The sequence below is a fragment of the Pisolithus orientalis genome (assembly GCF_024613125.1).
Source record: "Pisolithus orientalis strain OTSU chromosome Unknown F5J12scaffold_63, whole genome shotgun sequence".
Classification (NCBI taxonomy): domain Eukaryota; kingdom Fungi; phylum Basidiomycota; class Agaricomycetes; order Boletales; family Pisolithaceae; genus Pisolithus; species Pisolithus orientalis.
The window spans coordinates 104,082-117,614 of record NW_026260844.1 but is presented as its reverse complement, the minus strand read 5'-3'; the positions used below and the strand labels follow the sequence as shown (position 1 = coordinate 117,614).

Genomic DNA, 13,533 nt, shown 5'->3' with positions numbered 1-13,533 from the left:
TCTCCCTTCCAACCTTGTACTCAACCCTTTGCACTATACTCATGCCATCTGATGAGAAACTAACTCCAGACTCTGTCATTTCCCAAGTCTTGATAGAAGAGAAGTCTCACCACACCTCTTTGGCACAAACTGCCCTCATAACAAAGACACCTAACAAAAATGGAAAGAGGAATGATAGGAAAAAGAAAAAGGCTTGTGGCTATTGCAAGATGACAAACCATGTCAAAGATGACTGCTACAAGAAGAAGGCTGATGAGGCAGCCAAGTCCCCATTGCAGGCTGAAAAGGATCAGCCTAAGGAGGACAAACTTGTTGCTAAAGTCACACACATCTCACCTGTTGAAGACAGCACTCTACATCTCTTCATGGCCACTGAAAATGGTGAGAATCTCCACACATGCTGGGTCATAGACTCTGGTGCCTCTGTGAATATGTGCTGTCAGTGGAAATGGTTCACTTCACTAAAGATGCTCTCACCCCTGCAGCCTGTAGTCATTGGCCATGGGAGCACAATTCCTGCTACTGCCATCAGATGGATTGAACTCCATATGGATCTTCCAAATGGGAAGACCAGTAGAATCCTACTACAGAAGGTCTATTTCATTCCAGATCTCAGTGCAAACCTCCTCTTGGTGGCATACCTTGCCACTAGAAATGTCCAGGTCACCTTCATGGGTGGAACATGCTCAATCACTGATGATACAGACACTGTAGGCATGGGTCATCATCAAGGCTCACTCTACATCCTTGCAGCAAGGACTCACTCTCCAAGTCATGGTGCACTTGTTGTACAAGGACTGTCTCCACTACTTGACCCTACCCTTATTTTCCTGGCACTTGCAGCTGCAGCATCAAAGTTTGTAGCTGCACTTGACTTGTGGCATTGATGTCTTGGGCATGTGAACATAAAATCTGTGCTTAAACTAGTCAAAGTGGGAATGGTTGAAGGCATGGAGCTTACTGGCACTGAGCACTCGAACTCTGTATGCCAACCTTGCCTTGAAGAGAAGCAACACTGTAAGGTGATACCCATCAAGTCAAACATTGAAAGCCCAACAGTACTCTACCAGACATACTCTGATGTATGTGGTCCCATGGAGACTACAGCCTGAACTGGACACTGCTACTTTGTAACCTTCATTGATGCTCACTTGCACCACCTTGTGGTTAAACTAATAAAATCTAAGGATGAAGTCTTCCCCTCAGTGAAAGACTACCTCACTCAAGCTGAAGTTGAAACTGGTGAAAAAGGGAATTATTTTCGAAGTGACAGAGGTGGGGAGTATGGCTCAGATGAGTTCAAGACCTACCTCAAGTTGAAAGGGGTCCACCATGAGAAGACAAATGCCTATACCCCACAGGAGAATGGTGTCGCAGAGCAGATGAACCACACACTTGTTGAAAGTGCATGGGCAATGCTAAAAGACACTGGACTGCCAAATAAATACACATAATGTACCTACATTGTACTGTATGACAGGGCCAGCAGAGGCTGACAATTGGCCATGTCCCACAGGCCAGTGGAGGTTGAACCCTACATTGAGTCATCCCCCTGCTGTATGGACCAGCACAGCTTCTATTATCAAATAACACATGAGTAGGCCACAATCAAATTGTCCCTGTAGTACCTGGAGTAGCCTAGTGTGAGATGTCACCTATCCAGTGGCATGCTGTGGCATGTGTAGATCAGCACTGGAAGTTGGCACAAGACCTCAGCATGCATCAGGATAGCTCAGCAGTGCAGTGTTGTATGTATGGCATATGTAGATTGGCACCATGTGGCAATCTGGGGCACATATGACAGAGCATACCATAGCATTTCAGAGCACTCCAGAGCATGCCATGGCCCTCCAGGGTGAGCTGCAGCATATGTTCTGAAGTGAACTGTGGCATGCCAGCCACTCCAAAGTAAATGCCAGAGCATGCCACAGCCCTCTGGGGTAAGCTTCAGCATATGTTCTGAAGCAAACTGTGGCATGCCAGCCACTCTGGAGCAAATTCCAGAGTAAACTGTGGCACATGTGCTGGAGCATGCCATGGCCCTCCAGGGTAAGCTGTGGCATATGTTCTGAAGCAAACTGCAGAAAGCCAGCCACTCCAGAGCAAATTCTGGAGTAAACTGTGGCACATGTGCTGGAGCATACCATAGCATTTCAGAGCACTCCAGAGCATACCATGGCCCTCTGGGGTGAGCTGTGGCATATGTTCCAAAGTGAACTGTGGCAAGCCAGCCACTCCAGAGCAAATGCTGGAGCATGCCATTGTCCTCCAGGGTAAGCTGTGGCATGCCAGCCACTCTGGAGCAAATTCCAGAGCACACTGCAGCACATGTGCCAGAGCATTCCATAGCATTTCAGAGCACTCCAGAGCAGGCCATGGCCCTCTGGGGTAAGCTTCAGCATATGTTCCAATGCAAACTGCAGCATGCCAGCCACTCCAGAGCAAATTTTGGAGTAAACTGTGGCACATGTGCTGGAGCATGCCATGGCCCTCTGGGATAAGCTGCAGCATGCCAGCCACTCTGGAGCAAATTCCAGAGTAAACTGCAGCACATGTGCCAGAGCATACCATAGCATTCCAGAGCACTCTGGAGCAGGCCATGGCCCTCCAGAATAAGCTGCAGCTTATGTTCTGAACCAAACTGTGTCATGGCAGACACCCTGGAGCAAATTCTGGAGCAAACTGTGGCACATATGCCAGAGCATACCCATAGCATTTTGGAGCACTCTGGAGTAAACTGTGACACCAACCTACATTGGCCACCCTTTGGCAGTGACCTCTATACATTCACCAGCCTTGGCACAGCCCCTATCTCATTGGCCTCCATCAGCCATCCTTCAGCAGTGACCCCTATATACATCAGCCAGGTCTTGACAGTGCCAAGCCATGTCACACCATGCCAAGCTCTAGTGTCAGCTCTGAGTGTCATTCACAGTGCTGCATAGTCATATAGTACTCTGAAATTCTACAGGTTGTCTGCAGAATGGCAGAACAGGATGGACACTTGGTAATAAAACTACAGGCACTGAATGATATAGGAAACAATGCTAGTGGCATGGTGCACTACCAAAATGTTGGTAATCAACTAGTAGACCCTGCTACACTTGTGCAGACACTACTACAGTTGTGGTAATGAAACATGTAGACACCACTAACAGCATACTGCAATACTAGTAAAATAGCAGACACTAATAAATTGTTGGTAATCAACTAGTGGACCCTGCTACACTTTTGGTAATAAAAAGGGTGCACACTGGTAATCAAACTGTGGACAGTGCAGCATGCTCTGACACATGTGCCACAGTTTACTCTGGAATTTGCTCTGGAGAGGCCAGAATGCTGCAGTTTGCTTTGGAACATATGCCAAAGCTTACCCTGGAGGGCCATGGCCTGCTCTGCATCAGTAAACCACTTTGTGAGCTGGTAGTCCTAAGGAATCTGTCCAGTGCTGGACAGCTCTGGACAGCTCTGGCCAGCAAAAGTGATTTACTGATGTGGAGTGCTCCAAAATGCTATGGTTTGCTCTGGCACATATGCCACAGTTTTTTCTGGCATTTGCTCCAGAATTTTCTCTGGAGTGGCTGGCATGCCACAGTTTGCTTTGGTACATATGCTGCAGCTAATTCCAGAGGGCCATGGCCTGCTCTGGAGTGCTCCAGAATGCTATGGTATACTCCAGCACATGTGTTGCAGTGTGCTCCAGAGGGCCATGGCATGCTCCAGCACATGTGCCACAGTTTACTCTGGAATTTGCTTCAGAGTGGCTGGCATGCCACAGCTTATCCCAGAGGGCCATGGCATGCTCCAGCACATGTGCTACAGTTTATTCTGGAATTTGCTCTGGAGTGGCTGGCATGTCCCACTTTGGTTTGGAACATATGCTGCAGCTTACCCTGGAGGGCCATGGCCTGCTCTGGAGTGCTCTCAAATGCCATGGCATGCTCTGGCACATGTGCCACAGTTTACTCCAGAATTTGCTCTGGAGTGGCTGGCATGCCACAGTTTGCTTCAGAACATATGCTGATGCTTACCCTGGAGGGTCATGGCATGCTCCAGCACATGTGCCACAGTTTGCTCTGGCATTTGCTCTGGAGTGGCTGGCATGCCACAGTTTGCTTCAGAACATATGCCACAGCTCACTCTGGAGGGCCATGGCATGCTCTGGAGTGCTCTGAAATGCTATGGTATGCTCTGGCATATGTGCTGCAGTTTGCTCTGGAATTTGCTCCAGAGTGTCTGCCACAGCTTACTCTGGAACTGGACATACTGTGTAGTCATGTTGGGCTGCACTATGTACAGGATGCCAATCTGACCTGGGCTATGCCATATATGTCCCTTGCACATGGTGATATTCTATTTGAAGCCTCTCCATGTGACACCTAAAAATATAATTGCAGCCAATTCATCCATCATGCATGACAATACAATTGTAGCTGATCCTGAATGACACATGACAACATAGTTACAGCTGATCCCTACATTATGCTGACAACTCATAGGTCAGCTTGACCTCTGCTGGCCATGTCACATGGCCTAACTAGGTACATGGGCTCATGAATATTGGGGGGATGCTATCCAGTATGCAGCCTACCTAATTAACTGATCACCAACCCATGCTATCTCTGAGGATATCACACCATATGAATCCTTTACAGGGATTAAGCCATTGCTGGCTCATATCTGAACCTTTGGCTGCACCACACATGTACATATACCTGAGGAAAAAAGGAAGAAGCTGGATGCAAAGTCTCTAGAATGCATTCATCTGGGCTTTGCAGAGAACAAGAAAGCATACCTATGCTTGCACCAGCCCACTGGTTGTGTCTTTGAATCCCAGGGTGTAGTGTTTGATGAGGGAAGCACAGTGGCAGGCTTAGATCACATCCAGTGTGAGTCAAAGTGTGGAAAGGTGGTGAAAACCAACCAAAACCAACACCAAAGACAAATATGAGCAAGTGGTGCTTTACCTCCATGGAACCTGGAGGGCAGAGAAACCTAAAGTGGGGGAAATTTCAATGGCAGGTGCTCCTAGTGCAAGTCAACAATGAGTTATGCAGGAGAAGATGAATGAATGCTGATTGAGAAGGGAATGCTGAACAGAGTGAAGGTGTTCAGCCAAAAGTACTTGGGAGTAATGGACTTTGATAGAATATGCTCCTGGCACAAGTCAATGATGAGTTATGCAGGAGTGGATGGATGACTAAGCAGACTTGCTGACTAAGTGTGGATGAAGCTTCAGATAATGATGGAGGTAGATAGACCCCTTTGTAGAGCCTCAACTACCAATGATATGAATGAAGACAGATAGACTCTTCCAAATGAGCCTCAACTGTTGACAATGAGTTATGCTGAGCTGAGCTGAACTGACTGCTGAGTGAATGGCTTCTGGTTCACTGGGGGTGTAGCTAAGTACATGGGGGTTTATATACTGTGGGGTGAGTGCAGCTTGTGACAAACAAGGCACAAACACTTGGTAAGTAATGAGTAAGGACTGAGTAATCATGATGAGTAAGCAAGAAATGAAAAGTAAGCAAGCAAAGAAGATTGGTAGGTATTGGCAATAAATGAGTCAAGGACAGTCAAAATATCACAGAATGAGTCAAATGGAGTCAGAAACTGAGTAAGTGCACTGATATCACATTAGGGGGTGGCAATGCAAGTCAGATCTTGGTGGAGACATCTCTAGACCCAAAGATGGCATGACAGATGGACAGTGTTTCCAGATAGGGAAGTATTAATTCCAGAATTGAAGGGCATGAGTCAGGCATCAAAGGGGCTAGGGCATTGGGGGTCTGTGGGGCAATGGGAGCATAAGTGATTGCATCTCCCACCCTTTCATCCTCTCAGTGAAGTTAACAAAAGCTTCATGAATGGGGCTCTGATGGAGGAGGAGGAGAAGGGGGGATGTCTTCTGCTGGATCTTGCAGTAAGAAGGCAAGATGCACATCATACTCATCATGAATGTGATCAGGGAGGCTGGAGAACAGTAGACTATGCTGCAGCTGTTGCAATGTGGGAAGAATGATGGACAAGATTGGAATAAAGATGGTGCAGGGAGCAGGGAGGAATGATCCATATGCTTCATCAAGAGGGGAGACCAAAACGACCACATAAGACCTTTCTAACTGAGTGACAGACCTGAGGCAACCAAAGAATGTCCTTCTGGAAGTCATACTGACAAGGAGAACATGCTGACCAAGCTGCATGGGATGAGATGGGGCTGACAATGACAGGATAAACCAGGGGGCTTCAGGACAGAAGTTGGTGGGAATGCCTGGCAGATATATGTAGCCACTGTCTCTGGTAAATGAGACAAGTGAGACAATTGACAAAGAGGCAGCCATGATTGATGGACTTAGCAAAATGAGCATCTGATGGATGGAGTGCTGTAGAAACATGCAGGGTGCAAGGATCCTCTCCAAATTTGGAAGGAAGAACTGCATGGATAAGCACTTTAAGTGAGTGTGAGAACAGAGTCAATATCTTTGGAAATGGTGGAGATACAATGAAAACTGGAATGCCATACACAGGCACTAAAAACCTTTAATGCACACTTAACTCACTTCCTCTTTTCTCTTTGGCACTGATGACTCATTCTTGTGTGAAGGATGACTGTTAACATCCAGCAGTCTTTCTACACATGAGGCCTTTAGTCTTCATCTGCATGGCATGGGCATTGCATGCAACTCATTGATTAGTTAGGCAGAGTCAGCTGTAACCATGTCCACAACACCTTTGGTGTGTGACACTGGATAGAAGAAGATCCTGCAAGCATGGTTAGTAAACCAGCAGACATAAGAGGGAATGCCCAAAAGGGCAATACATTGCACCTGGATACCATCAAGGCTTTGGGCATGGAAGACCATGCTCACATGGAGTCTGATGATGGGGATCTTGAGTCTAGTGAGGGAGAGAATGAAAACATTGTCCATGAGGTCAAAATCAAGTCAAACAATGCACCTGATCACTCAGGATCAATGGTAGATCATTCCCCACAGTGCTTGGAGGGTAACATGCCAGGAAATGGCCAAAGTTCTAAAAAAGCACTTGAAATGGCCTCAAAACCATCAGTAAAGTGAGCTAGGATGATGCCAACACCTACAATGCATAAAGCGACACCCCTGCAGCCCTATCCAACTCCAATTCCACCTTGAGAGACCTGCAGGTCCACCAGAACATAGAAAGCACCACCTAGAGATGATGATTATTGTTTTTTCATCAATTCCTATGACAGGGCAACCTTACCTAGTCAACAGGTTGAGGTGATGGAGGGTTCAGGTGCAGAGAGTGAGGTTGGAAGCCCCATTGATGAGGCCACTCAAGAGTGAGAGCATGCATGTGGCAACAGTGAGGTTGAGGTGGCTGAGGCAAATGAGGAAGTGGCTTACAAAGCAACCACAACACATGACAATGAACCTCACTCATTCAACAATGCAATGTGACACACTGATGCAGATCAGTGGTATGCTGCAATGATTGATGAATTACAGACCCTTAAGTCCATCAGACTGTAGGAGGAGGTCACTCTGACTCCTGGCCATAAGCTGATTGACTCAAAATGGGTCTACAAGATCAAGTGAGGGCCAACTGGTGCAATTGAGAGGTACAAGGCTTGTTTGGTAGCCAAAGGTTTTACACAGGTACATGGGATCAACTACACCAAGATGTTTGTGCCCATCACCAAGTTTGCAACCATCTGCATACTCTTGGTGCTTGCCACTAAGTATAATCTCAAAATTCATCAGACAGATGTTAAATCCACATTCCTAAATGGACTATTAGATGAAGAAATATACCTTTGTCCCCCTCTGGGCTTTCCTCCTGACAGTGACAAAGTCTGGCAGCTGCTATGAGTGCTCTATGGCCTTAAACAGGCCCCCAAGTCATGGTACTCTTATCTTCAAACTGTTTTCAAATCCCTGGCTTTCACTTGAAGCCAGGCCAACCATAGCCTCTTCTTTAAAGTCAAGAATGGCATACTAATTATTGTTGCCATCTATGTAGATGACAAGTTAATACTCTCAAAGTGCCACATGACTATTGAGCATGTCAAGGCTCAGCTCTCACAGGAGTATGAGATGAAAGATTTGGGAAAGGCACATTGGAACTTGGGAATGGAGATACTTTGCAACCATGATAAAGGTATCATACAGCTCTCACAGAAGAGATATGTTGAGAGTATTCTTGAGTGCTTTGGGATGAGTGAGGGTCAAACTGTCATGACCCCCATCAAGCCCAACATCAAGTCATACCAGGGTGCTCTTGGAGCCCTTATGTATGCGATGCTAGCAACAAGGCCTAACCTTGCCTTTACTGTAGGCATGTTGAGCCATCATGCTGCATACCCTGGGCATGAACACACTACTCATCAGTAAATCACTTTTGCTGGCCAGAGCTGTCCAGCACTGGACAGATTCCCTAGGACTTCCAGCTCACAAAGTGGTCTACTGATGCTGTGCTAAAGTGCATCTTTCACTATTTGCAACACACCCCTGATGTCCATCTTACCTATAAGTGAGATGCAAATGCACACACAATTGGGTATGTAGATGCAGATTGGGCAGTGGATATCAATGACTGCCACTCTGTTACTGGCTATACTTTCATCCTTTCAGGTGGAGCTGTTAGCTGGTCATTGAAAAAGCAATCATCTGTTGCTCTGTCAAGTACAGAAGCTGAGTACATGGCTGCATGCACTGCCACAAAGGAAGCTATCTAGATTTGTACCCTAGTCCTCAAACTTGAGACTGTGTCATCACACAAACCCACTCCCCCCCTCATCAACAATCAATCTGCTATCTCACTAGCTTGAAATGTGATGTTCCACAACTGCACAAAACATATTGCAATTCATCATCACTTCATACAAGAGAAGGTGGATTCTGGAGAAGTAGTCATTGACTATGTGTCTACCAATGACCAGGTGGCTGACATACTGACTAAGGGCTTATCTAGGGAGAAGCACATTCATTTCTCTGAAGCTATGGGTGTTATTTTCTTTTAATTCCTTCCTGACTATACTTGTTGAAGGGGCATGTTGGAGTTTATCACCTTTAGTTGTGGTTCACTGAGCACAGCATTACATAATCCAAAAGCGGACACTTAGCAGTTTATTTTTCCTTACTGCACCTCAGCTTCAACCAACTTGAAGTCTGAGTATATTCCTTTCTATAGACTTGACAATCCTGCAGCTCATCATCCTCCAAAATTCCTCTGTGTTATCTGTGCTGCTGATGAGATGGGTGGTGTGGGGAGTACTATTGTGGGGAATGTGGCAAAGAACTCTTTGCCCATGTTTTCTGGGGAGTTTTCTCTAGTCAGAGGAATTCCATGTATTGACATGTACTCATGAGGGGATGAGGACTGGTAGTCTGGCATTTGCTGTCCTGATGAGAATGAGTAGTTGCTTGTGTATGGGGTGCCTATTGGGGACTGCTGCTGTGATATCCAGTGTGCACATGGACATGAAATGGCCCTGTGCATTGCATGGTTGGCTTCTGCAAGGCAGGTTGGCAGTAGTATGGAGTGTGCTCCTGTGGTTTGCTACTTAGCTTCTGCTTTTTTATCCTCCTTTGCACATGTATGCCATGTGGTTGCCTTGTGTATGTCTTGTAGTGTCAGTATGGTGTCTGTGCAGGATTTCAGTACAGCAGTACTTTTTGAAGGATGCTGTAGGTATCCTCAGTAGTGCAACAAGCTACTGATGTATTAGACCAACCTGTAGGTATCTACAGGATATCAGTAAGTATAATACTGGTAGTGAAAGTGAGCTTACCCTCAGTAGTGCAACAAGCTACTGAGGGAACAGTGAATAAACTACTGTAAAATGTGCGCTCTAAGGTGATTATGTAAGCACCCAAACATCGCACCAAAGTGAGCAGAACACAGGGGAGAATATATCTCCAACACACCCCCATAAGCTCCACTGTGTGAACAAGTAGAATAGCAGAAAACAGAACTCAAAAGAATGTGTACCAAATACTCCAATAAAACGAGTTTAATTCGTGTATTGAGCTTCGAGTCCGTAGTGTGAAGTGCGCGTCGTTCCCGTTTTGGTAATACGCCACTCGTGCGCGCGTCGTGACTTTGCCACATCGCTGTGCGAGCGTTGTACGACGTTCGTGAGGGCCGTCGATGGCAAGCATCGATATAGGGCGCACCCCCTGCCGTAGGTAGGCGCTAGCAACGTCCAGAGGAGTCTTGAGAGGTCGCGAGGGCCTCCATAAGGTAACTCGAGTGGTTTCGAAGGTAATACCAGTTGTATGGTGTGCGTTTCCATTCGTGCGAGCTTCGCTGACGCTTCGTAGATCTACTTTGATCCTGCCGCATCGACGTCGAGCCCTGTATGGTATACGGATATGCGCGATTAGGTCCGGAGGGGGTTCGGGTGGTGCAGGTAAGTGGTTCGGCCGTTCTACCTCTCGTTTTCGAACGTTCTGACTTCGGATGTCAGCCAGCAGCTTCTTTGTTGCTCCGTTCGAGCAGACGGCATTGCTGCTTGTTGTGCCGTCCTTCCCGCTACTGTAGCGCTCGTCGTCGGCTTCCTGTGGCCGAAAAAACTACATTTGGTGAGCCATCTCGTATCTCGGCCGTTCGAACGCTGATCGCTCTTATCTTCAGCTTCGTCGACGCTCTCCCACCATCTCGACTATCCTCCCAGTGGGAGGTACCCCCGCCGTGCTCGCCTAGACCCCCGGTCTCATCAATTGAGACATTCCATGTGCACTGACCTTTGCAGGTCTCTTGTCGCACTGCAGGCGCGCGATCTCGTTCGGGGTGGGGTTGCTCGGCCTCTTGCAGATCTTTGAGGCATTTTGGCTCGTTAGTGAGCGCTGCCTGATCCGAAAGGGTCGTTTGGGCTTCGTGAGGATGCGGTATGGTAATTTCTCCATTGCTGACCGTTCGCGCTCGCGCTAACTTCCTTTCTGTGTTCGAAGTACCAAAGACTTCGTCAGATTGTCCAATGAATGGGTTTGGAGCTGCGACGTGAATGCATGGAGGGTCAGGTACGTCGGCGATCAGACCGCTGCACGTTTGGATGTGCTGATCGTGATTGACAGGCGTCTGCGAAGTAGTTTTGATGGCATGAGTGTTCTCGAGATTAGTAGAATTGATTGCGAGATCGAAAGTCTTGCTGCCGGGTTTGAGTAGATGTAAATCCCTTGTCACGTTGGCAACGACGAGTTGACAGCGCGTGCCTGTAGCGCTGGTCTCGTCTGTACGGCCACTTGACGTCTTAGGGCTTGCATCTCGTTCATCCATTGAGCCGCTGCCTGCTTCGCATGGCACTACCTCCAGCTCCAGCTCCGAGTGCCCATTTGGGGCGTGTTCGACCTCTGCTGTAGGTATGTCGATGCTTGACGCTTCGACTTGTCTGCACTGACTGGGCGTGACTTCTACAGTCTCTAGTGACAGCTCTGCGCTGTCCTTTTTGTTGTCATGAGTAGCCGACTGGCCGAGAAGGCTGCCGCTGGTTTGTTCAGCGTTTGTCCTTAGGTCAATGCCACTTTTGTCACCAAGATGAAGCAGTGCATCCAGTTCCTTGTAGTCCGTGTGTTACATTCAATGCTGTCTAGTTATGCTCTCTCGTCCATGTTCCCTTCGTGCTGACTCATCCTCCTGTGGCTGTACTCCTCGCCTCTCCCGTCTCCCCTACTACACCGGTTCTGCCTCTCCAGACTCGCCCTAGTTCCAGGCAACGAAGCGGAACACATCATCATTTATGTGGTTAGATCGGACAAACTGGGCTTCCTGGCTAACCAGCGACGAACCAATGTCATGCTCACCCCCTGCAAAAAAACCATGATTATATGCACGAGCCAAGCATTCATTTGGGGTCCAGCAGCATCTACTCTTATTGGAGAACTTGCAACCGCCCTTGGACCACAAGCGTGGGTACATGGAAACCTTCAACTTATCGTGCCTCCCCTGGATGTAGTACCGCATCGCCCCAACGCTCACTTAACTGCGCACCGCTTCCCTGCTTTCACAAGCATTACAGACATTGCAGATACATGACTGCGGGGCGGTCACCCACCCCCTAGCTCTCTGACATCACCTTCCTATCGACCGCACGGACGAGTATGTGGGGATGCTCCACTCATCGCACTGCCCCGGGACTCCAACACTTACTCGACTGCACACCACCTCCCCACGCTCACAGAAGTTGCAGACAAACGAACCCAGGGCAGTCATACACCGGCTAGTTCTCCGATATCACCTCACAATTGACCACAAGCGTGGGTAAATGTGGATGCTCAACTCATCACGCCGCTGGGACAGGAGATAGTACCGCATCGCTCCAACACTCGCTTAACTGCACACTGCCTTCCTGTGTTCACAACCGCTGCAGGTACACAAACCCAAGGCGGTCACATACCCGCTGGTTCTTCGACATCACCTTCACAATCACTCCTCACCATGTTGATCGCGCCAACGAAACACTTCTGGAGTCCATCCTACGTCAAACAAGGACCATGTATTAAACACGCGCGGCGGGAAATAGGGGACCATCGTGGTCCCTACGTCAGCTAGTCAAGTACCACGACAGCGCGGTTCAACATAATATTCAACGGAAAATTTTGCTGCTCCTGGACTTCAGTAGGCATGTCGGGTAGTAAGGTTGGCTCATTTGAGCTCGTTCTCGATGGGGTCTAGTTACTTGAAGCCCGTTATCCACTGACCTTCGAGATGCTCTGCACGATGTCGATAGAATTTCCAGGTGTGTTGCGATCTGACGTCGGCCAGAGTCGATGCGCACGGCAAACGGCAAACCCTTGTGGTTAAAACAATTCCTGTAATGAAATCCCTATGCCATCGACCACATTGTAGTTTACACTTTCACCTTGTGGTTCAGATGAGGGTTTCATTTGCGCAGCAGCAATTACAGCATATGCCGTTCCACAGAACTGCTTCGCGTTGTCGAAGGCAGAATGGCAGACTGCTCAGCAGAGTTAGATAGATGGCGTCTGTTCCGAAGCTTGCCCCGAACCTAGTGCAAGTGACAGTACCTTTTTCTCCCCGGTTGAGTACCATCCGGCGGGACCCATAAGTGAGAGCAATGGCGGAAAACATCACGTTGCCCCTACGAAGTGCCGGGGTGTACTCACACGCAGTAGATGGAAAAGCCATTGTCCTCACTCACGACTACCCACGTTCACGCCACTCGACGACGTGCTGTTACCCCTTCACCGCAGGACTTTCGCTGCGGTGACAGACACTAAGCTCGGGCATCACTTGGCTTCTGAGCTCACCGTTGCCATCTAAGAGAAGCGGGACATCAACAACTAACACCTTCAGTCCAGCAATACGGATGGGCAGTTGAAAGTCATCAGGGAAGATGCAGCCGCAGAATCTACCGCCCTCGCGTGCGAATATCTGCCAATGTGACACTCCACCGTCGGGCACGTCGGATTCAGGGGGGTTATCACGCCGTCCACCATTAACGTTCACTTCAATTCCCGCAACAGAGGCCTGCTACACCTAACCGCAGCACTTGACACGGCCGATACGTGTCCTCGGTATGAAATTGCT

The 13,533-nt window shown here is 48.2% G+C and overlaps 1 protein-coding gene across 1 annotated transcript; it reads left to right on the top strand.

Annotated features, from left to right (window-relative positions):
- Window positions 1–11,694: 11,694 nt before the first annotated feature.
- On the top strand, window positions 11,695–11,895 carry F5J12DRAFT_704986 (uncharacterized protein; the record flags this gene model as incomplete). Its single annotated transcript, XM_051740557.1, has 1 exon — window positions 11,695–11,895. A coding segment is annotated over one exon (201 nt), but the record flags the coding sequence as incomplete, so codon positions are not given.
- Window positions 11,896–13,533: the final 1,638 nt, after the last annotated feature.